The following is a 23216-nucleotide window of genomic DNA, read 5'->3' as shown; positions in this document are numbered from 1 at the left end:
ATCCTATGAGATCTGATGGTTTAAAAGTGTGGCACTTTCCCCTTCTCTCTCTTTCTCTCCTGCCACCATGTAAGACGTGCCTTGCCTCCCCTTTTGCCTCCTGCCATGATTGTAAGCTTCCTGACGCCTCCCCAGCCGTGCAGAGCCATGAGTTGATTAAACCTCTTTCTTTTATAAATTACCCAGTCTCAGGTGGTTCTTTATAGCTGTGTGAAAACAGACTAATACACAATGTGACCTAAACTACCCTTTTTTTCTATCAGAAAAAAATCTTCCTCATCCTTTTACACACCCTCCAATGTCAGTTCCTATTAGACACAGCCCCTTGAACAAACAACAGGACACTCAGGCCTTACTGCAGCTGCCCACCGCTGCTCCCAGACTGCCCTGGGGAGCAGACTGCAGCTCAGTCCCCTGGGCCTCAGACGATTGTTGAATGATATGTGGAGAAGGGAAGAACAGAACTGGGGGTGAGAAAGAGGTCCCAGTTCTACCCTCACTAGCTGCAAGAATTTAAATCTTTTTTCCCTCGCTCAGCCTCAGTTTGCTCCACTATAAAACAATGGGTTGTAACTGGATGTATTAGTCTGATTTCATGCTGCTGATAAAGACAAACCCAAGTCTGAGCAATTTACAAAAGAAAGAGGTTTAACTGGACTTACAATTCCACGTGGCGGGGGAGACCTCACAATCATGGCAGAAGGTAAAGAAGAGCAAGTCACATCTTACGTGGATGGTGACAGGCAAAGAGAGAGCTTGTGTAGAGAAACTTCCGTTTTTAAAACCATCGGATCTCATGAGACCCATTGACTATCACGAGAAAAGCATGGAAAAGGCCTACGACCATGATTTAATCACCTCCCACCAGGTTCCTCTCATAACACATGGGAATTACAGGAGCTACAAGATGAGATTTGGTGGGGACACAGCCAAACCATATCAGTGGATGTTTTCTAGAATCCCTTCTAATTCCAATATCTTTTGAGATTAAGAATTGATTCGCTCCAAGCCTGGGTTTCCTTCTTGAACATTTTCCTTAGGTTGTTCTTTGAAACCAAGGCCACACCTTAGCTGGGACATGTAATGAAGCTTGTGTCCTTGATCAGGTAACTTTCCTTGAGAGTCAAACCATTTCTTAAATCAACCCTATTAGGGCTATAAAAACATACTAAGAATGGGGAGTGGCTGCTAGTCATTCTCATTTTGCTGGCAAATCAAAATGAAAGGTCTTACAAATAAACCATCCAAAGAAAGTAAGGTCAAGGATCTAACAAGTCACAAGGCCAGCTGGGGTGGAGTCTTATCCTCTTCTAGAGTTGGTGTAAGTGCAGTAGTGGGATGGAGATGCTCTTAAACTGCAAATGAGCAGATGGAGATGGTTTCCAAGGACAAGAGATACTAAAGATATAAAGACATCAAGGCTGAGCATGCAATTCCCAACTAGGCACAAAGTAGGCATATCGGTGAATACCTCACACCACATTTTCAAGATTACTTTATTATTATTTCAAGAAGGTAAAAGGCCAGCAGAAAGAGGAAAATTAAAACATATGCAGAAATAAATAGAAAGCTGTATTTCTCCCTTTAGCAAAGAATATCATCTTAGGAAAGGTGTGCTAGCTTGAAAAACAGACAGAACTAAGCTGTAATTCACACTGCTTAGGCTACATGGTGACTTCCGTGGTCTAAGGTTTTGTTGTTGTGGGGTTTTTTGTTTTGTTTTTTGTTTGTTTGTTTGTTTTGTTTTGTTTTTTTGAGACAGGGTCTTACTCTGTCACCTAGGCTGGAGTACAATGGTGTGATCTTGGCTCACTGCAACCTCTGCTTCCGGACTCAAGCCTTGGCCTCCTGAGTAGCTGGGACCACAGGCATGGGCCACTGCACCCAGTTAATTTTTTGTGTTTTTGGTAGAGATGGGGTTTCATCATGTTGTCCAGGTTGGTCTCAAACTCCTAGGCTCAAGCAATCTGCCACCTCAGCCTCCCAAAGTGCTGGGATTACAGGTGCGAGACACCATGCCTGGCTGGTCTAAGGTACCTTTACCTTCATGGGCCCCTTCCCTCAACACATTTACCACTGTGTTGATGGAAGCAGCACGTGCTGTTGTTGTTCTGTTGTTGATTGGTACCTAGGGACGCAGCCACACCTAGAGAGGCCAGTCCCACTGGGGTAGCTTGGAGATGGGCAACTTCAGCAAGGTGAAGTTTGGAAACGCAGGAATTGAAGTCACATACTACTTGGGGACTACTCATTTACTTTCAGATAAGATGGATGGTCTCTACTTCTTATTATCTGACAAAAATTAATTTAAATGTCTATATGACAATGTGTGCATGGTAGGAGCGTGAAATAAGGAAAGCTCCAGATCAAAAGTCAGGTCTCATTCTAGCTCCATGATCTTGGGCAAGTCACTGAACTTTAGTTTCATATAAAAAGAAGAGGCGTGGGATGCTTGATGATCCCATCTTTCCACTTTTGTCCTTAGCAAATGTCATTTGCTGGCTAATCCAACAACCACTTCCAACCCTTTCTCCCTTCCCCTTCACTCCTGAAGAGGCTGGTGAAGCTAGGTATCTGCTTGCCTAGACTGCTCTGCAGTTAGTAAAGCATATGATACAGTTAGGGCCAAATAAATTAAAGTGGAAGGTTGGTAGGGGGCTTTGGGAAAGCTTTTGTTTTCCTGATGAAAGGGACAGATGGAATAAGCACAAGAGTAAATAAAAAGCTATCTCTGAGGATACCAGAGTAGAAAGTCAGAACATGCCTAAGCCCTGGATGGATTTTTGAGCAGCAGAACCAACACTAACAACCACTCACCTTTAGAATACTGTTATATAAAATAAATAGACTCATTTTAAGGCCCTTAGTAGGGTTTTCAGTTACTTGAAGTCAAAAAAGCATTCCATTTCTTTTTTCTTTTTAGAGACAAGGTCTCACTCTGTCACTCAGGCTGGAGTGCTGTGGCCATCATAGCTTACTACAGCCTCAACCTCCCAGGCTCAAGCAGTCCTCCTGCCTCAGCCTCCCTAGTAGCTAGGATCCCAGGCACACACCCCCACACTCGGCTAATTTTTTTTTTTTAAAGACAAAGTCTCACTATATTGCCCAGGCTGGTCTCGAACTCCTGGGCTCCAGTGATCTTCCTGCCTCGGCCTCCCTAAAGTGCTGAGATTACAGGTGTGAGCCACCGCATGAAGCCAAAAAAAGCATTCCTAAATAAACTTTGTTATTATTCTAATATACCCACCACAAAAAGAGGTTGTGGCCAGTCGGCTTCTCTCCAAAGGTGGTGCCCACTTACTCCACATCCCATGGCAGGCTGGGTAGGTCACACCCTGGCAGAAGAGTTGAAAATAGATTAGTTGATTTGACTCTAGTTTCTGCTTGTGTTTAAAATATAGATGCTGCTTCTTCACAGAGGCTACAATATAAAAGCCCAATTTGTAGACACTGTTGTAGGCTGAATATTTGTGTCCCCACCAAATTCCTGTGTTAAAACCTAATTCCCAATGTGATGGTATTTGGAGATGGACCTTTGGGAAGTGACTAGGTAAAAAATGAATGAGATTAGTGCCTTATAAAAGAAACTCCAGAGAGCTCCCTCATCGCTTCTGCCTTGAGCAGACAAAGAGAAGGTAGTTGTTTATGAATCAGGAAGCTGACCCTCCCAAGTCACCGATCTGCCAGCACCTCAATCTTTGACTCCCCAGCCTCCAGAACTGTAAGAAATACATTTCTAGGCCGGGCGCGTTGGCTCAAGCCTGTAATCCCAGCACTTTGGGAGGCCGAGACGGGCAGATCACGAGGTCAGGAGATCGAAACCATCCTGACTAACACGGTGAAACCCCATCTCTACTAAATAATATGAAAAACTAGCCGGGTGAGGTGGCGGGCGCCTGTAGTCCCAGCTACTTGGGAGGCTGAGGCAGGAGAATGGTGTGAACCCGGGAGGTGGAACTTGCAGTGAGCCGAGATCGCGCCACTGCACTCCAGCCTGGGCGACAGAGTGATACTCTGTCTCAAAAAAAAAAAAAAAAAAAAAGAAATACATTTCTAGACCCGGAGTGGTGGCTTACGCCTGCAATCCCAGAACTTTGAGAGGCCAAGCTGGGTGGATCACTTGAGGCCAGGAGTTCAAGACTAGTATAGCCAACATGATGAAACCCCATCTCTACTAAAAATATAAAAACTAGCTGGGCATGATGGTGCATGCTTGTAATCCCAACTCCTTGGGAGGCTGAGGCACAAGAATCGCTTGAACCCAGGAGGCAGAGGTTGCAGCGAACTGAGATTGCACCACTGCACTTTAGCCTGGGCAACAGAGTGAGACTGTCAAAAAAATAAAAATAAAAAAATAAAAATAAAAAAGGCCAGGCACAGGCACAGTGGCTTATGTTTGTAATCCCAGCAGTTTGGGAGGCTGAGGTGGGCGGATCACCCAAGGTCAGGAGTTCAAGACCAGCCTGGCCAACATGGCGAAATCCTGTCTCTACCAAAAATACAAAAATTAGCCGGATATAGTGGCATGTCCCTGTAATCCCAGCTATGCAGGAGGCTGAAGCAGAAGAATCACTTGAACCTGGGAGGTAGAGGTTGCACTGAGCTGAGATTGCGCCACTGCACTCCAACCTCAGTAACACAGTGAGACTCTGTCTCAAAAAAATAAATAAAAAATAAAAATAAAAGAAAATTCTTTTGTTTATAACCTACCTAGTTTATGGTATTCTGTAGAAACCCAAATGGACTAAGACAGACACTAAACAGCATGATTCAGCTATTTTTGACTCACAGTACAGATGCTGAAATTCAAATACAGTTCACATGTAAGCATGGTAGAAGATGGGGGAAAAGGTCTTTATATTTTATTTCATATTAGCATAGACTATCAGTGTAGGAAGAGCCTTCCACAGTCAGCTGGTCCATCCTCTCATTTCAAGACACAGAGCATGAGGCTCAGGGCCATTAAGTGACTAAAATTTAGTCTTCATGGATGCTAATATTGCGTTCTTTCCACCACACGGGTACATCCCAAAGTGCAATATATGTCCCTCTAGTGGGAGTAGAGTTGGATTTGAAACGATATAACAATTTACATTCTTAATTATAACACATATATGCTAGTAAATATATTACAATTAATCTATATATAATTAAATTTTTATATAATTATACTATATATATGTGTATATATATATATGCTTTGAAAAAGATGTAACTAGTGGCTGGGCGTGGTGGCTCACGCCTGTAATCCCAGCACTTTGGGAGGCAGAGGTGGGCGGACCATCTGAGGTCAGGAGTTCGAGACCAGCCTGGCCAACATGGTGAAACCCCATCTCTACTAAAAATACAAAAAAATTAGCTGGTGTGGTGGCTGGCACCTGTAGTCCCAGCTACTCAAGAGGCTGAGGTAGGAGAATTGCTCGAATCCGGGAGGCGAATGTTGCAGTGAGCCGACATCACGCCACTGCACTCCAGCCTGGATGACAGAGCGGGACTCTATCTCAAAGAAAAAAAAAAAAAAGGAAAAGATGTAACTAGCACATCAAACCCATGATTTCAAAGATGTTGTTGCTTAGAATAATAGGTATCTTTTGTTTTTTGTTTTAAATGAGTCGATCTAGGGAAAAACAATAGGCAAATAATAGTGCAAGTTATACATGGGCATAACAAAGTGATGAAGGTCAGAGGTGAACGACTGTGTTTGGGAAACACTGTTGTATATCGGGGGTTGCAAACTATGGGCCAATTGGTTCACCATCTGTTTTTTTGTAGTCCACAAGCTGAGAATGTTTTTTACATTTTTAAATGGTGAGAAAAAAATCAAAAGAAGAATAATATTTAATGGCACACACAATCATATGAAATTCAAATTTCAGTTTGTAAAATGCTTATTGGAACATAACCATGCCCATTTGTTTCTAGTTTGTTTCTGCCTGCTTTTGCACTACAGCAGCAGTGTTGAGTAGGTGCAACAGACACCGTATGGCCTGCAAAGTCCAGAATATTTACCTTCTGGCTCCATATCATGGTGCCTCCTTCAGTGAATTAAATCTCTGCATCAGACTACACCCTTGAAAATGTACAGATTTATTAATGAATCCACTTAAATTGCTTTAGTGGAATGAGTCTTTCCTATGTGAACTGTAGGTTTGGGCTTCAGTTTCACTATCCATTAAAATGAAGAGGGTCGGGTTAGATTATCCCTAAGATCATTATGGAAGGGTCCTTTATTGTTCCTAAATGTAAAATCACACAAGGCATTTGAATTACAATTCTTGAAATTTTAGCCATTACCAGAGAATGGAAATAGCAGGAAAAGGAAGAAAATATAGAAAAAAACTGAGTAAAGGGAGTTTTCTTCAGATGCTGAATTTTCTAAAGGACTGGACTGTCTCTAGCAACATCAAAAACTGTAAGGAAAGTATCTCCTACCTCCACTAGACCTTGCAGAATTCTGACACACATGACGCATCCATAATGCACTCTGGCTGCAGAGGGAATGAACATGTTCAGAGTCGATGTTAAGAAGATGGCAGCTCCAAAGACCCTGAGGGACCAAAGCACTCTGTTATTCGGCAGGCCGGCTGGTGGATGTGGTACTTCAGCTAAGCACCAGAAACAAACCTAACAGTTCATGAAAGATCCCTGTGGAAATCCCTGTGGAAAGATCATGCCGGTAAACCCAGTACTTTGGGAGGCTGAGGTGGGTGGATCACCTGAGGTCAGGAGTTTGAGACCAGCCTGTCCAACATGGTGAAACCCCATCTCTACTAAAAACACAAAAAATTAGCCGGGTGTGGTGGCTGGCACCTGTAATTTGGAGAAATAGATGTGTTAGGGTCTAGTGTGCCCCAAGCTAGATTCTTGGGCTTCTTTGATTCCCAAGCTCTGGCTCCTGGACCAACAATGAACAAATTTTTGGCAGTACAGGGATGTCCTGCCTGGATGACGTCCTGAAAAGTTGGAGATTGGCCAGGTTCAGGTAAGCTTGCTAGAGACCTACCATCCTGCCTGGTCCCCCCTGACCGACCTTTTCTGACTGTTACTGTATGTTTGAGGTTGTTTCCTGCTTTCCCAGAGCTGCTCTCAGTTTACCAGAAGGAAACACTGTCTATCCAAGAAGCATTGTATGTCCTGGGACCGAAGCACGAAACAGGTTGTGTACCTGTCTTAGCTCCCATTCCCTGACCAGCCCAGTGTACCCTGGGAAAAGAGAGCAAGCAGCATTTTCTTCCCCTCTCACATATGTTAATGATGTTTCCACTTTTTTTATGTGCTGGGAAATTAGATTATGTGTGATTTTTTTTCAAGGCAGAGGTGTAAGCAGTAACCCAGGAAACCATAGCAACCAATATTTTATCACTTTTTAAAAAGAATACAATAGGTAAGTAGCAATAAATAAAAGACATAAATTAGACAAGAACCTAAATAAATACATGCTTATTCATATTGAGATCTTATGGTAGTGGCTTCCAAATTTTTTACCTTAACCCGTAAACAAAATACATTTTATATTGCAACCCAGTTCACACTCATACATACAAATGTAACTGAAACAAGTTTCAAAAACCAATATTTACCCTTATGTGCAATGCATTCAGATATTTTCTATTCTATTTGATTCTATTTGATTATCTTTTCTTCTATTTCTCTCTTTCTTTTTAAAAAATGCTCGTTGGTAAATCATCATATTGTTTTCACAACTATCTAATGAGTTGTGCTTTAGAATTTGAAAAAAACTTTTTTAAAAATGTAATGCACTTCATGAAATCCATTTATGGAAAGTCATATGGGAAATAAAATTGGAAGGGACCTGGAGAGATTTAGTTCACTCCTTTTCTAATACATGATACACTCTACAACGTCTCCCCCAAGTGGCCATCCTCCTCTGCTTGAATACCTCCAGTGACAGAGAACTCACTGCTTCTTGAGACAGCTCACTCTGTTCTTGGATACTTTTAATTGCTCAAACACCCACTACAGAGTCTCAAGGACATCAGAGACACATCTTGCAGTCTAGAGGCAAGCCCCCACCACTCATCTGAGAAAACCTTTTCTGGGTGATATTAACATAAGATTACAGAATGTCACTGGTCAAGGAGAACTGAAATATAATTTAGTCCAATGTTTCATTTCACAGATGAAGAAACTGAGGCCCAGTGAGGGAAGGAAAGTGACTCAATAGAGGTCACCCAGTGATCCGGTTAAGGGGCAGGAACCTCTCCTGACTCAGAGTTGATTGCTCTTTTTACCACATAATCACTTGAAGAGTTGCAAGGTAAATTTAATTGGATGAAAAACGAAATAAAAAGAGACTCTTGACTGGGTGCTTGTGGCTCACGCCTGTAATCCCAGTACTTTGAGAGGCTAAGGAGGGTGGATCACTTGAGGTCAGGAGTTTGAGACCAGCCTGGCCAACATGGTGAAACCTCGTCTCTACCAAAAATACAAAAATTAGATGGGTGCAGTGGTGTACACTTGTAATCCCAACTGTTCAGGAGGCTAAAGAACCAGAATTGTTTGAATGCCGAGTGGGGTGGGGGAGGGGGCGGGGCAGAGGTTGCAGTGAGCCAAGATCACACCACTGCACTCCAGCCTAGGTGACAGAGTGAGACATCGTCTCGAAAATAAAAATAAATTAAGAGCAGGGTCATTTGGGATCAGTATCTGTGAATTGCATCTATCCAGATGGCTCCTATTTTTCATTCTGCACCCCCAAATTGAGAGCTAGCTATGCAGAGTTTATAAGTACAAAGCCACGTTTCATTGGTTTGTACCATGTTATATCAATTTATCTTACCTGTTAGCAGCAAACTTGTTTGAAATGAAACCACCTGGAATTTGTGTCATAATATAGCCCCAGAAAAACGATCCATGGATAAGGCCCACTGTTTCTGGATCCCAGTTAAACTGTGCTGTCTGGAAATGAGAAATCAGATATAGTTGTGTTTCTTAGGAAAAGGCTGACAACTATTTTTCACCAATGAGCCTACACAATAATAACCTCATGAGGTCTTTCTTTTTTCATTTATTCAACACATGTTTATGGAGGGCATCTTACATACTTGGGGTACAGCAGCAAGCAAAAGTTCTAGGCCAGGCATAGTGATGCGTGCCTGTAGTCCCAGTTATTTAGGAGGCTGAGGTGGGAGGATGGCTTGAGCTCATGAGGTCGAGGCTGCAGTGAGCCAAGATAGTGCCAATGCACTCCAGACTGGGCAACAGAGTGAAACCCTGTCTTAAAAAACAAAACTGGCCGGGTGTGGTGGCTCATGCCTGTAATCCCAGCACTTTGGGAGGCTGAGGCAGGTGGATCACGAGGTCAGGAGATCGAGACCATCCTGACTAACATGGTGAAACCCCATCTCTACTAAAAATACAAAAAAAAAAAAGAAATTAGCTGGACATGGTGGCAGGTGCCTGTAGTCCCAGCTACTCAGGAGGCTGAGGATGAATGGCGTGAACATGGGAGACAGAACTTGCAGTGAGCCAAGATCGCACCACTGCACTCCAGCTTGGGCGACAGAGCGAGACTCCATCTCAAAAACAAACAAAACAAACAAACAAAAACAACAAAGTCCCTGCCCTCATAGATTTCACCTTCTGATAAGAGATTATGTACAAATTTATGTATTTATAGTAATGGTCATGGTGACTCACACCTGTAATCCCAATGCTTTGGAAGGCCTAGGCAGGAGGATTACTTGAGGTCAGGAGCTCAAGACCAGCCTGGGCAATGCAGCAAGACGCCATCTCTACAAAAAATTAAAAATCTAGCCAGCTAGGCCAGGTGCAATGGCTCACACTTGTAATCCCAGAACTTTGGGAGATAGAGGTGGGTGGATCACCTGAGGTCAGGAGTTCGAGACCAGCCTAGCCAACATGGTGAAACCCCATCTCTACTGAAAATACAAAAATCAGCTGGGTGTGGTGGCAGGTGCCTGTAATCCCAGCTACTTGGGAGGCTGAGGCAGGAGAATCACTTGAACCCAAGAGGCGGAGGTTATAGTGAGCCAAGATCACACCACTACACTCCAGCCTGGGTGAGACAGAGAGACTCCATCTCAAAAAATAAATAAATAAATAAACAAATCTAGCCAGGTATGGTAGTGCGTGCCTGTAGTCCTAACTATTCAGGAGGCTGAGGTAGGAGGATCCCTGGAACCCAGGAGTTGGTCAAGGTTAAGGTAAGCTATAAACACACAACTGCACTCCAGTGTGAGTGACAGAGCAAGACTCTGTCTCTAAAAATACATATATCTAACGTGTGTGTGTATATATAATATATATAATGTGTGTATATATGTGTATATATGTATACATATATATACATGTATATATGTATATACATACATATACATACATATATACATATATGTATGTACGTATATACATATATACACACACACAGAGAAAACACAAAATAGCAATGAATGCTAAGGAGAAAATAAAATAGTTTGTGAAGAAAGCAAAAAATGGGGTTTTGTGGGGGCTACTATTTGCTACATTATTCAGATGCCAGTTCAGTGATAGCACAAAGAGAATTAGAGTCTTAAGTCTCTCATTTCTTAATGAGGACAATAAAGCCCATTCTACCTACCCATAGGATGTGTGGGGATAAATGGCATGAATATTTCCAGTGGGTTATCTCTCTGCTTAGAGATTTTGCATGTAGCAGATTAGGATAGTGACTGGCACACAGTGTAGACTCAATAAACGTTAACAGTCATACTGTTACAATGCTGATGGCAATGGCAACAACACAACCTTCCACAACTCTTAGGCCATTGAAAATGTGATTCTCTAGGGCTGGAATCCCTTTCCTCATGTTCTCTCCCAGGTAAAGTAACTTATTCTTTTTAGACTCATTGTAAATGGTCCTTCCTCAGAGGAAGCTTCCTGAATCCCCCAAATCGAACTGGTCCCTTTTTCCTGGGCTTGTCTTCAGTGAATGGATATCCACATGTCAATTTCCCACACAGGGTACCAAGAAACTCTAAGATAGTAGCTATGTCCTGTTTGACTTATAGTCTCAGTACCTAAATCAAATGCCTGGGAACATAGAAGGTCCAAGTGTGTATTCGCCAAATGAATGAATAAATGAATGGCTTTGTAAAGCTTTTTGATATCAAAATGCAAATATGGAGTAAGAGGGTTCCTAATTATCATCATACTATGTTTTATAAATTTTCATCACAGCTTATTTTCCTGTCACAAGTTGTTACATATTTCTCTGCCCATCTGTTCAACGTTCATCCTGTGCCTCCTGAATGCAACGTTAGGTGCTGGACAGTGTAAATACAGACTCAAATCAGCATTGTCTTTGCCTTCTAGGAGCTCACAGTCCAAGTCACTTTGGCCTATACTCTCTCATTTTACGAATTACAAAGTTGAAGCTCAATGGTAAAAAGGAACTAGCTAATTATTATTAATTCAAATCAGCTCACCAAATTTGTATTTTGTGTTTATTATGTAACACACATAGTTCTATGCACTGGGGTACAGCAGTGAACAGCCGTAGTGACTCCTGCCTTTTTGAAGATGCCAGTGAAGATAGCGGGCAATAAACAATTATAGGCAGAGTTAGATGGTAACCAGCGATAAGATGAAAAAATAAAGCAGGGAAGGGAATAGGAAGTATTGGATGACAGTGAGGTGGGGTAAATTTTAGACAGAATAGCCAGGAAAGGCTTCACTGAGAAGATGAGTTTTAAGTAAAGACCTAAAGAAAGGAAGGGAGCAAGTCATATGGTCATCTGAGATGTGAGCTTTCCAGGCAGAGAGACAGCAAGTGCAAGGGACCCGAGGTAGGGTTGTGTCTTGTGTGTTAGAGGAAAAGTAGTATGTCAGTACAGCTGGAGGGTAATGAACGAGGAGGAAGAGAACAGGTGTTAATGCAAGAGAGGTTACAATGATGAAGGGTTCTTTAAGACATCATAGGAACTCTGGCTTTTAGACAAAGAGAGATGAAAACCATTGGAAAATTTGAGCAGAGGTGGAATATGATTTCACTGAGGCGCTTTCTATAGATTTCCTCCTTTAATCTGTAAAACACTTAGAGGTAATTGCAAATGAGGAAACTAAGGCTTAGAGAGATTAATTTACTTGTCCAAGGTCATACAACTATTTGCAAGGAAAAGGGGATGCAAAACCTCTCATCTGCCTAACCCCAAAACACGATATTCTTTCTATTGCTTGGAGAGACTTGATTTTCTGACTAAGGAGAGACCAGACTTCTTTGCCAAGATCCATAGAATTATCTGAGGATCCAAGACAGAGGGAGAACTAGACCCTTTTAACTCCCACTTCAACCAGTTGCTAATTGTCAGTCACAACATCCCTTTCTCATGCCTTTCTCTCTGGAGAAATAGTGCTTCTGTCAATCTCTGAAAAATAATAAATGAAGAAGAGCCCCTAGGCTGCTGAGAACTGACTTTTATTGTCATTTGAGTCCCATTAAAATCATAATAGTGGACTAAAGACTTGAATAGACATTTCTCCAAGGAAGAATAAATGACCAATAGACACATGAAGAGGTGGTCAATGTCACTAACCATCAGGGAAATGCAAATCAAAACCACAATAAGACGTCGCTTTATACCTGTTAGGATGACCATTATCAAAAACAAAACAAGACAAGAAGTGTTGGTGAGAATGAAGAGAAAATAAAGCCCTTATACACTGCTGGTGGGAATGACTGCAGCCACTATGGAAAACAGTACAGAGGTTCCTCCAAAATTTAAAAACAGAACTACTGTATGATTTAGCAATCCCACTTCTGGGTATTTATCCAAAAGAGTTGAAATCATGATCTCAGAGAGATATGAGTACCCCCACGTTCACTAAAGCATTATTCACAATAGCCAAGACATGGAAAAAACCTGAACGCCCACTGACAGATGAATAAAGAAAATGTGTCCAGGCGCAGTGGCTCATGCCTGTAACTTTGGAAGGCCAAGGCAGATAGATCACTTGAGGTCAGGAATTCGAGACCAGCCTGGCCAATATGGTGAATCCCCGTCTCTACTAAAAATATAAAAAGTAGCCCGGCGTGGTGGCACGTGACTGTAATCCCAACTACTCAGGAGGCAGAGGCAGGAGAATCATTTGAACCTGGGAGGCAGAAGTTGCAGTGAGCCAAGATTATGCCACTGCACTCCAACCTGGATGACAGAGACTCCATCTCAAAAAAAAAAAAAAAAAAAAAAAAAGGGAATACTATTCATCTTTTACAAAGAAGAAAATTCTGCAAGATATAACAACTTGCATGAACCTGGAGGACATTATGCTCAGTGAAATGAGCCACTCACAGAAAGACAAATACTGCATGATTCCACTTACATGACATATCCAAAATAGTCAAATTCATAGACTCAAAGAGTAGAATGATGGTTGCCAGGGGCTGGGGGAGGGAGAAATGAGGAGTTACTAATTAATGGGCAAAAAGTTTCAGTCAAGCAAAATGAACAAGCTCTAGAGATCTCTATTCAACATGGTACTTACAGTCAACCATAATGTATTGTACACTAAAAACTTTATTAAAACAGTAGCTCTCATGTTAAGCATTCTTATCACAATAAATTTTTTAAAATTATAAATTAAAAAAAATAATGGCCCTGTATATGGACCATCACTATAGTAAACCAAACACTGTGTCAGATATTGTGAAAGGCCAAAAAAATGGCCCCTAAAAGATATCCACATCAAATCCCTGGGACCTATAAATGCTACCTTATCTGAAAACAGATCTTTGCTGATGTGAAAATGTCAAGAATCTTAAAATGAGATATCTGGACTATCCAGCTGTGCCCTAAATCCAATGACAAGTGTCTTTATATATAGGAGAAAGACAGATGGAGATTTGAGACAAAAGAGGAAACACGCAGAGAGATGTCCACATGAAGATGGAGGCAGAAATGAGAGTGACATTGTCCCAGACCGAGGATCTGCTGCATCCACTGGAAGTTGGAAGAGTCAAGGAAGGATTCTCTGCTAAAGTCTTCAGAGGGTGTGAGGTGCTGCCAACACCTTGATTTAGACTTCTTGTCTCCACAGCTCTGAGAGAATAAATTTCTATTGTTTTAAGCCATCAAATTTTTGGTAATATGTTATGGCAGCCTCAGGGAACTAATATAGGCATTTAATATAGGTAAGCTTATTTGATCTTCAGAGTAGTCCTTTTATTCCCATTTCACAATAAGGGCAATGAGGGTTAGCAAAGAACTTCTAGAAATGTCAGTTCCTGTCTGCTCACACTTCTGAGAGGATTCCACCTTCCCCAGCAACATAGGATTCTCCCCCACTGACCAACACAGCTGACTGGACACCTGAGTAGAGAGAGCCAAGCCAGTCAGGTGTGGTGGCTCACGCCTGTAATCCTAGCACTTTGGGAGGCTGGGGTGGACAGATCACTTGAGGTCAGGAGTTCAAGACCAGCCTGGCCAACATGGTGAAATCTCATCTCTATTTTAAAAATACCAAAATGAGCCAGGCGTGGTGGCATGCACCTCTAATCCCACCTACTTGATAGCCTAAGGAGTAGAATCACCTTAACTGGGGAGGTGGAGGTTGCAGCGAGCCGAGATTGTGCCACTGCACTACAGCCTGTGCAAGAGACGAAGATTTTGTCTCAAAAAAAAAAAAAAAAAAAAATTTTTTAAAAAAAAAAAAAAAAAAAAAAAAGTTCAAGACAGCCAAGCTATACGCTAGGCTCAGCCAGTCAGCCTCTCCCCATCTCTCTGTCTCTGTCTCTGTTTCTGTCTCTGTCTGTCTCTGACTCTGTCTGTCTTGTCTCTGTCTCTCTCCCTCTCTCTCTCTCTCTGTCTCTCTCTCTCTCACACACACATACACAGAGAGAGAGAGAGAGAGAGAGAGAGCAACCCAAACCCCCAGAGATTCTAGTTAGACAATAGTGCCCTCTTGAACCCAAATAAGTCCCATGGAGTCACAGAGTCAGGGCCAAGTAAATCAGCTTCCTGGCAAGACAAAGGCTCAAGGCACTTCCACTGTGGAGGGCAGTGAGAGGCCAGGGAAGAGGAAAGAAAGCAGTCCATGAAGGACCGGGGAAAACGGAGCTGACTCCAAGAAAAGCAGATGAAAGACTCTGTGGGGCAAGCAATTTGGAGACCTTAGCAAAGGCTTCTCTAGTTCCTATGAGGGAAAGCTCCGTTCAGCAGTTCTGGCAGGGCCTGTCCTGCGGCCTCAGAAAGAATTACATAAAGACTCCCTTCCCTCCTCAAGGTGGAGGACAGCCTGGGTTTCAGTCCCACCTCAGGCTGGCTTCTGTGTCCTGGGTGCAGACTGCACAAACATATACCACAGACCTGCTTTCTGCCCTTGGCTTTCATGAGATCCCCTTACAGACCTACAATAATCCCCGCTATCATTTTTTGTTTGTTTAGACGGAGTCTCACTTATCTCGGCTTACTACAACCTCCAGCTCCCAGGATTCTCCTGCCTCAGCCTCCCAAGTAGCAGGGACCACAGGTGTGCGTCACCATGTCTGGCTAATTTCTTTTTGTATCTTTTAGTAGATACGGGGTTTCATCATGTTGGCCAGGCTAGTCTAGAACTCCTGACCTCAGGTGATCCACCCACCTTGGCCTCCCAAATCGCTGGGATTACAGGTGTGAGCCACCATGCCAGGCCCCAATAATGCCCTTTTAACTTGAGCCAGTTTCACTGCACTTCTCTTCTTTACAACCAGCAATCTCTGACCAGGACACAAGGGCAACTTATTCAAGGTCCCAGAGCTCATTAAAACCAGGTCTGGCCAGTTCCAAAGCCCATCCTCTGAATCCTAAAGGGCCCATGATCCATGGGAAGAACTTTGGACTTTTCCTGTGAGTAATGAGAAAACAAAATCACAAGTTTCTCAAACTTCGGTCATTTTTTTTTTCTTACTATATGTCAAACACTTTTCTGAGAGTTCACATGTTTTAACTCAAAACTATTAAATTTAAAATATGGGCCAGGCACAGTGGTGTATGCTTGTAATCCCAGCACTTTGGGAGGCCAAGACAGGAGGAGCCCTTGAGGCCAGGAGTTTGAGATCAGCCTGGGCAACATGGCATGATCCCATCTCTAAAAAACATTTTTTTTTTTAATTAGCTAGGAATGGTGGCGTTAGCCTGTAGACCCAGCTACTCGGAAACTGAAGTGGGAGGATCACTTAAGCCCAGGAGGTCAAGGGTGCAGTGAACTATGATCACACCACTTCACTGAAGCCTGGGCAACAGAGATCCCATTTCAAAAAAAAAAAAGATTGATCACGCATTAGTTAAAATCACTCTTCATACCACTTGTAGAACATATGCCACATATTTTAAATATCACCTATTCATACTGCTTATTTCTCTCCTTCTTTTGAAATAAAGATTTAAATATATCTCAGTGCCAAATATCTAGTTCTTCCCCTTAAAACAGAAAAACCAAACAAACATACCAGCCATTCAGAGCTTTTCTTAATACAATTAGTGAAGTATTTGTCATTTGGTTAAACATGCTCAGTTAGTATCTAAGCTTTGTTCTAGGCAGACAAGAGAGAAATAATCTGCTATAAATTAGAGTTATGCTAGAGTCTCTGATACTAAATCCCTACTCCTAAGTCCAGAGGAAAAAAATTTAAACCATATTTCAGATTTTAATCAGTTTCTTAAGACTCCAGAGGGCACAGTCATAGAAACTAGAGAGCGCACATTAGCATTGTTGCTCGGGTTTATCAAAATGTCTTTTCCATATGCCTCAGAGCAGACTCTATTGACCGAGGTCTATCTTTTCAGGCAACAAACAAATGCAAAACAGCATCTCATTTTGATCTGGGCCTCAGCAGACAAGTTTTAATTAGCTGGCCTTGCTCACAAAAGGCTGAAAGAATGCATGTGATACACATCTGAAACCTCGCTAATATACATCATTCTTTATTTTTAAAATGCATAATATGCCCTTCTACCTCTATCCCCCACACCCCTACAAAAGACAGGATATCCTTTTAGGACAGAGTTGGCTGTGGCATCAAATAGAGACTAGTTAGGAGGATCTCCATGGTGCTGTTTTCCTCTGGCAGAATAATCTCTTTGTTTGATAAAAGCAAAAACAAATAGCTTGCAGACCAACTGAAGACTTCTTTTTGACAGATTGAAATCAAATTTTCTCAAACCAGTGCCTGGCAGGAGACTGTTCCAGATGATGCTAATAGATGTGGCACAAAAGAGAGCATTCTATGATCAAGTCAGTCCAGGAAATACTGCCCACCACGTCTTCCTCTTGGAAAGTCTCATAGGACACAGCACAGTATGGGCTCCAGGTCTCACACTGCCTTCTTCATGGCACAGCCTGCAGCGTAGTGATTTCCCAGACACTAGTTCAAAAAACTGTGATCTAAATGTTTCTTCAAACAGAGGGAGGGACCAGAGAACTGTTAAATGCCTCTCTGCAAATGAACGGATTTCTGCATGAGTCACTGCGGTGTGTGAGTTTAGTACGATGAAACATGCATTTATGGGGTGTCTACTGGGCAGACATTTTTGTTTGTTTCTTTTCCCCCATAACCTCAGTACTTCAGATTTTATGTTTCCAGTGATTCCTAAAACAATACTATTTAAGTCACTTCAAAGTATCCTTGCTTGTAACTATGATGGCCTCTGAACTGGCCCTGTGGCCTCCATTCCTATCTCACCTCAATCTGGCCCCCTGCGATGGGGCAGTGATCAGTCTGGAGCACAGATATGATCACTCCGTGTGTGCAGCCCCTTGCTACATACCCACCAGGCTGCGGATGATTAGCCCCCTATATACTTGGCTGCCTCCACCCCAAGGTGCTCTACCCAATCACTGGGAGTTCTCAACCTGGAGTCTGTGGATGGAATCCTACAGATCTGAGAACTTGGATGGGAAGAAAACATGCACCTTTATTTTCACTCTTAACCAAAATTTAGCATTTTCTGCCATTATGAATGTAGGCAACAAGCCACAGTCGTATGACGAGTACCTATGACTCTGTCCCATGTGTAAATCGTAAATATGTTCAAATCGTATTACAGTCATGGCTACTATTTCCAACAGTAGCTTACATTCCAACTTAAAATCACAGTAAATGTTAGACCCAATGCTAGATTTAGTCACTGATGTACTACTAAAGAAGCCCATATGTTTCTATGTCACAAATGTGATTTTTAAATGTTTTGGTATTTATATTTTAATATAATTGGCTGCTTTTGTCATCCTTTGTGTTTTATTTTAAGAATTTAAAACATTACTTTGCCAAATATTCATCAGTCGTCACCAGGAGTCTGTGACACAGAAAAGATGATGAGTTCCTGTTTCAGTTCCTAAAATATACCTACATAGTATGTGTGCATTCTCATTCTCTCTCTGTGTGTGTGTGTGTGTCTCTGTCTCTGTCTCTCTCTTACAGTCCTTCACAATACCTTTTTCTTCAAACATTCTTCTTCCCACCCCACCACACCCTCTTTGCCTGGTCCAGCCATCACTTTGGGAATTTGTTCACAATAGCGAAGTCTGGGCTGGGCCCTCTCCTATGAGCCTGAGCATCCTGTGTACCTCCAACATGGCACCTACCCCCCCAACCCCCCAAACTGTCATCACTTACTAGTCTCCATGAGGACAGGGCCCAGTCTAGGTCGTTCACCTTTCTATCCCCATCACTTTGCTCAGCACAAGTAGCCACTCTCCATTTTTGTCATATCACTGAAGGAATTGCAGGGCTTTCTCTCAAGGAGCAAAGTATTGACACAGCTGCAGTCAAAAAAAGTTTCCTCACGATTGTAGTCTCAGCTACTGATCTGAGATGCTGAGATGCTGAGATAGGAGGAGCTACTCATTTGAGATGCTGAAATGGGAGGATGCTGAGATGGGAGGGTCATTTCAACCTGGCAGGTCGGGACTGCAGTGAGCCAAGATTGTGCCATGTACTCTAGCCTGGGAGACCGAGTGAGACCCTGTCTCCAAAAGAAAAGGCTTCCACCATGGATTGATACCAACCTGAATTTCCGGTTTTCCGTCGACATATACGGTGCTGTTGTTGACCATTTCCACAATGGCAACTCCAAGATTGCACCGGATCCCAAAAGAAATGCAGAATCCCAGCCCACTCATGATAGCAATGATGTAACGCTTGGGGAGGCCACAGCAGCGGCAGTCGCAGAGTGGGGGGCTTGGCCTGGACGTCTGCACTGGCCTGCCTTCTTCATTCAGCTCAATGTTTTCTTCTTCCTCAGTGCTCCCATCGATTTTTCTACATGGGAAGAAGGATAGGCAGAAAATAAAAGCCAGGATTAAAGGAAAAAGAAAGGATACTAAGCAAAAGAAAAAAGGTACCAGCAGATGAAAACAAAAGGAAGACCCATAGTAGAATACTATGGGTGTATTATTATTATTAAAGTAAGTCTTATTATTAAATATTATTATTATTAAAGTAAGTTAGAGTGGTTAAAACTACTGATGTTCTGGGTATTGTGTGGGACTTTTATAAGCATTCAATCAATTGTTTAAATTTTATAACAACCCCATGAGGTAGACAGTGTCATCATGCCATTTTATAGATGAGGAAACTAAGTCACTAGAGGTAGGATAGAAGCCCAAGTCCAGAGCCTATGTCTAAAACAATATGCTATACTGAGTTTCCTGCTGAAAGAGCATTGACAGACTTTGTTCACATTGCTCGACCCAGCTGTTACAGTTGACCTTAATCTTTCTAAGTCCTTTTTTTTTTTTTTTTTTTTTTTTTTTTTTTTTTTTTTTTTTTTTTTTTTTTTTTTTGAGACAGAGTTTTGCTTTTGTTGCCCGGGCTGGAGTGCAATGGCATGATCTCAGCTCACCACAATCTCTGCCTCCCTGGGTTCAAGCAATTCTCTCACATCAGCCTCCCGAGTAGCCAGGATTACAGGTCTGCACAACCACGCCAGGCTAATTTTTGTATTGTAAGTAGAGACGAGGTTTCTCCATGTTGGTCAGGCTGGTCTCAAACTCCTGACCTCAGATGATCCACCCGCCTTGGCCTCCCGAAGTGCTGGGATTCTAGGTGTGAGCCACCGTGCCTGGCCTAATTTTTCTGTCTTAATAAAATATTAAGTGGAGGTGGAGAGGGACATTTTCTATCACAATGTACACCCATTTGGTTGTATATTCTTTTCTTCTTAGATGGTTCCTCTAAGGAGGTGGTCCTCTAGCACCTTTTATTCAAATGGTAGAATTTTTCACTGACCTCTATAGATTCCAATTATGGCACATTCATTATAGTGAATTTATCTCTTCTTTTAGAAACAGCAATTGGGCAAACTGAACCCTATCTGTCAATTATAAAGGAAGTTGTATCCTCTTACTTATTGTCATCTTTCTGAGGATGCTGTCATGGCCCACTTAAGGTCCAACTGTTTTTAAAGATAATCAAAACTTGCAAGTTTTCATAAATATTAAATTCAGTGACAAATAGCTAATATAATGGTTAACCCAATAGTTTGGATGAAACACAAGTCATTTGCCCACCTGTTCATATGAAAGACAACCTTGGCAGGTTCTTTTTTTTTTTTTTTTTTTTGAGACAGAGTCTCAGTCTGTCACCAGGCTGGAGTGTAGTGACGTGATTCTTGGCTCACTGCAATCTCCGACTCCCTGGCTCAAGCAATTCTCCTGCCTCAGCTTCCCGAGTAGCTGGGATTACAGCCACGCATCACCACGCCCAGCTAATTTTTTTATTTTTAGTAGAGACGGGGTTTCAACATGTTGGCCAGGATAGTTCTGATCTCCTGACCTCGTGATCTGCCTGCCTTGGCCTCCCAAAGTGCTGGGATTACAGGTGCGAGTCACCGCCCCTGGCACCTTGGCAAGTTCTTATGACTCAAGGAAAACCAAATTTCCAGCACAAGTATAGAGAAACAAATATACTGGATTTAATTCAGTTCATCAGATATATATTAAGTGCCTACTGTGTCTCAGGTACTGTACTAAGTGTTGGGGAGCAATAGAGAATGTGACATGTTCTCTGCCTTCTTCCAGCTCTTAGGCTGGTGGGGAAGAAAGACACATACACAAGCATCTATAATTACTGGATGATGTGGGTTTTGTTGAAATCAAAGTGAAAAACGATGGTAAAACATGGGAAGGAGCTTTCAGTTTCAACTTGTGAGCCCAGAGTAGAAGCTTAGTAAATGTGCCAGAACATTAAAGCAATTGGAAAAGAACTCTAACCATTTCCCTACCGATGTATCTACCTGCCAGCCTGCATTTATACTGATGGGGTCTATGTGTTCATCCGCAGTTCTCCATGTTTCCAGCTAAGGCCAGCCCCTCTCCCTGGACACTAGATCTCGTCCCTTTTTATCCCCTCATGAATATTGCTCCAGAAATCCCCACCCCCACACTTCATCCATTATGTTCTCCTCCCTAGTATAATAGATCATTCCTCTTGCCTATAAATAAGCTTTTATTCCTCCCATATTAGAATCTAAAATAAAATACATTTTCTCTTTCAGTTATCCTCCTATTTCTCATTTTCCTTTTTTAAGAAAGAAATGACTTCAATTCCTCTCCTCTTGTTCTCTCCTGGACCCACTCCAGCCAGGTATTCCCAACCTGAGCCCACAAAACTGCTCTTCTTAAGGTTATCGATGCCCTCCTCATGGCTCAGTCCAAAGGTCATTTTCAGTCCTCATCTGATTTAATCAACCTAGCAGCAGCATTTGACACAATTGACCACTTTCTCTTCCTTGGCCATTTTATGTTCTTCCAGGAAAACACTTGGTCATCCTCCTAATTCTTCTCTTTTGTCTCTTGTAGCTGATTCCTTCTTTCCTCCACCTATATACACTAGAATGCCTAGGACTCCGTTCTCAGGTCTCTTGCTTTCTATCTATGCCCTCTAGGTCATCTAAGCTGGCTCTGGGCTTTGGATACCATGTATATGCTAACAGCTCCCAATCTTTATAACTAGCCTTATCTGACCTCTCCTTGGACACCTAAAAGGCAGCTTAAACTTGACATGTCCAAACTGACTTCCCCTAAAAATATATATATAATTCCTGAAGTCATTCTCATCATAAGTAATGACAATTTTGCAACTTTGGTTGCTCCAGCAAAAATCTTGAAGCCATCAGGCTGGGTGCGGTGACTCATGCCTGTAATCCCAGCACTTTGAGAGGCCAAGGCAGGTGGATCAGCTGAGGTCAGGAGTTGGAGACCAGCCTGGCCAACATGGCAAACCCTGTCTCTACTAAAAATACAAAAATTAGCCGGGTGTTGTGGCATGCACCTGTAGTCCCAGCTACTCAGGAGACTGAGGCAGGAGAATCACTTTAACCTGGGAGACAGAGGTTGCAGTGAGCTGACATTGCACCATTGCACTCCAGTCTTCGTGACAGTGAGACTCCATCTCAAAAAAAAAAAAAAAAAAAATCTTGACGCCATCTTGGATGCCTCACTTCTCCAATTTATGTCCAACTGAGGAGCTCATGTACTTTAAATGTTGAGTCTCCCGCCTACTCAGCTGTGTGACTTCAGCCTAATTACTTAACCTCCCTGGACTTCAGTTTCTTCATCTGCAAGCTAGGAATTATAATAGTTTCTTCTTCATAGCGTTGTTCTTAGGATTGTCATAAATGAGTTATTAAACTTAGGTAATTTAGAACAGAACTTGCCACACATTAAAAAGTGACATATGCCAGCTATTTTTATTACATTAATCCTCACCGTCACTTAATGAGTCTAGGATGCTAGACTAAGCATTGATGCCATTAGCTCTGAGAGGCAGTTAGATGATAAGACTTTATAATGGGCCGCCCTAGTAGTCTCCATGAATTTCTGGCAACCAAATATGTATAACTTAAGTAGGATGGAAAACTGATGCTCTAGGCCTGGCCTGGTGGCTCACGCCTGTAATCCCAGCACTTTGAGAGGCTGAGGTGGGCAGATCACCTGAGGTTAGGAGTTCGAGACCAGCCTGACCAACATGGCAAAACCCCGTCTCTACTAAAAATGCAAAAATTAGCCAGGCATGGTGGTGTGCACCTGTAGTCCCAGCTACTCTGGAGGCTGAGGCATGAGAATCACTTGAACCCGGGAGGCAGAGGTTCCCGTGAGCCAAGATCACACCACTGTACTCCAGCCTGGGCAGCAGAGTGAGACTCCATCTCAAAAATAAGAAGAAGAAGAAGAAGAAGAAGAAGAAGAAGAAGAAGAAGAAGAAGAAGGAGGAGGAGGAG

At 42.4% G+C, this 23216-nt stretch overlaps 1 protein-coding gene across 1 annotated transcript in view; it reads right to left on the bottom strand.

Annotated features, from left to right (window-relative positions):
* SLC17A8 (solute carrier family 17 member 8) overlaps positions 1-23216 on the bottom strand; it is a 67458-nt gene that overhangs the window by 24059 nt on the left and 20183 nt on the right. Inside the window, 4 exon segments of the mRNA XM_017887246.1 lie at positions 3248-3335; positions 6433-6547; positions 8801-8919; positions 19003-19255. Coding sequence (XP_017742735.1) covers positions 3248-3335; positions 6433-6547; positions 8801-8919; positions 19003-19255 — 575 coding nt within the window.

Source organism: Rhinopithecus bieti, unplaced genomic scaffold, assembly GCF_001698545.2.
Source record: "Rhinopithecus bieti isolate Rb0 unplaced genomic scaffold, ASM169854v2 scaffold_15133, whole genome shotgun sequence".
NCBI classification, from domain to species: Eukaryota; Metazoa; Chordata; class Mammalia; order Primates; family Cercopithecidae; genus Rhinopithecus; species Rhinopithecus bieti.
The sequence above is the reverse complement of the archived record's forward strand: the minus strand, read 5'-3'. Positions and strand labels throughout refer to the sequence as shown.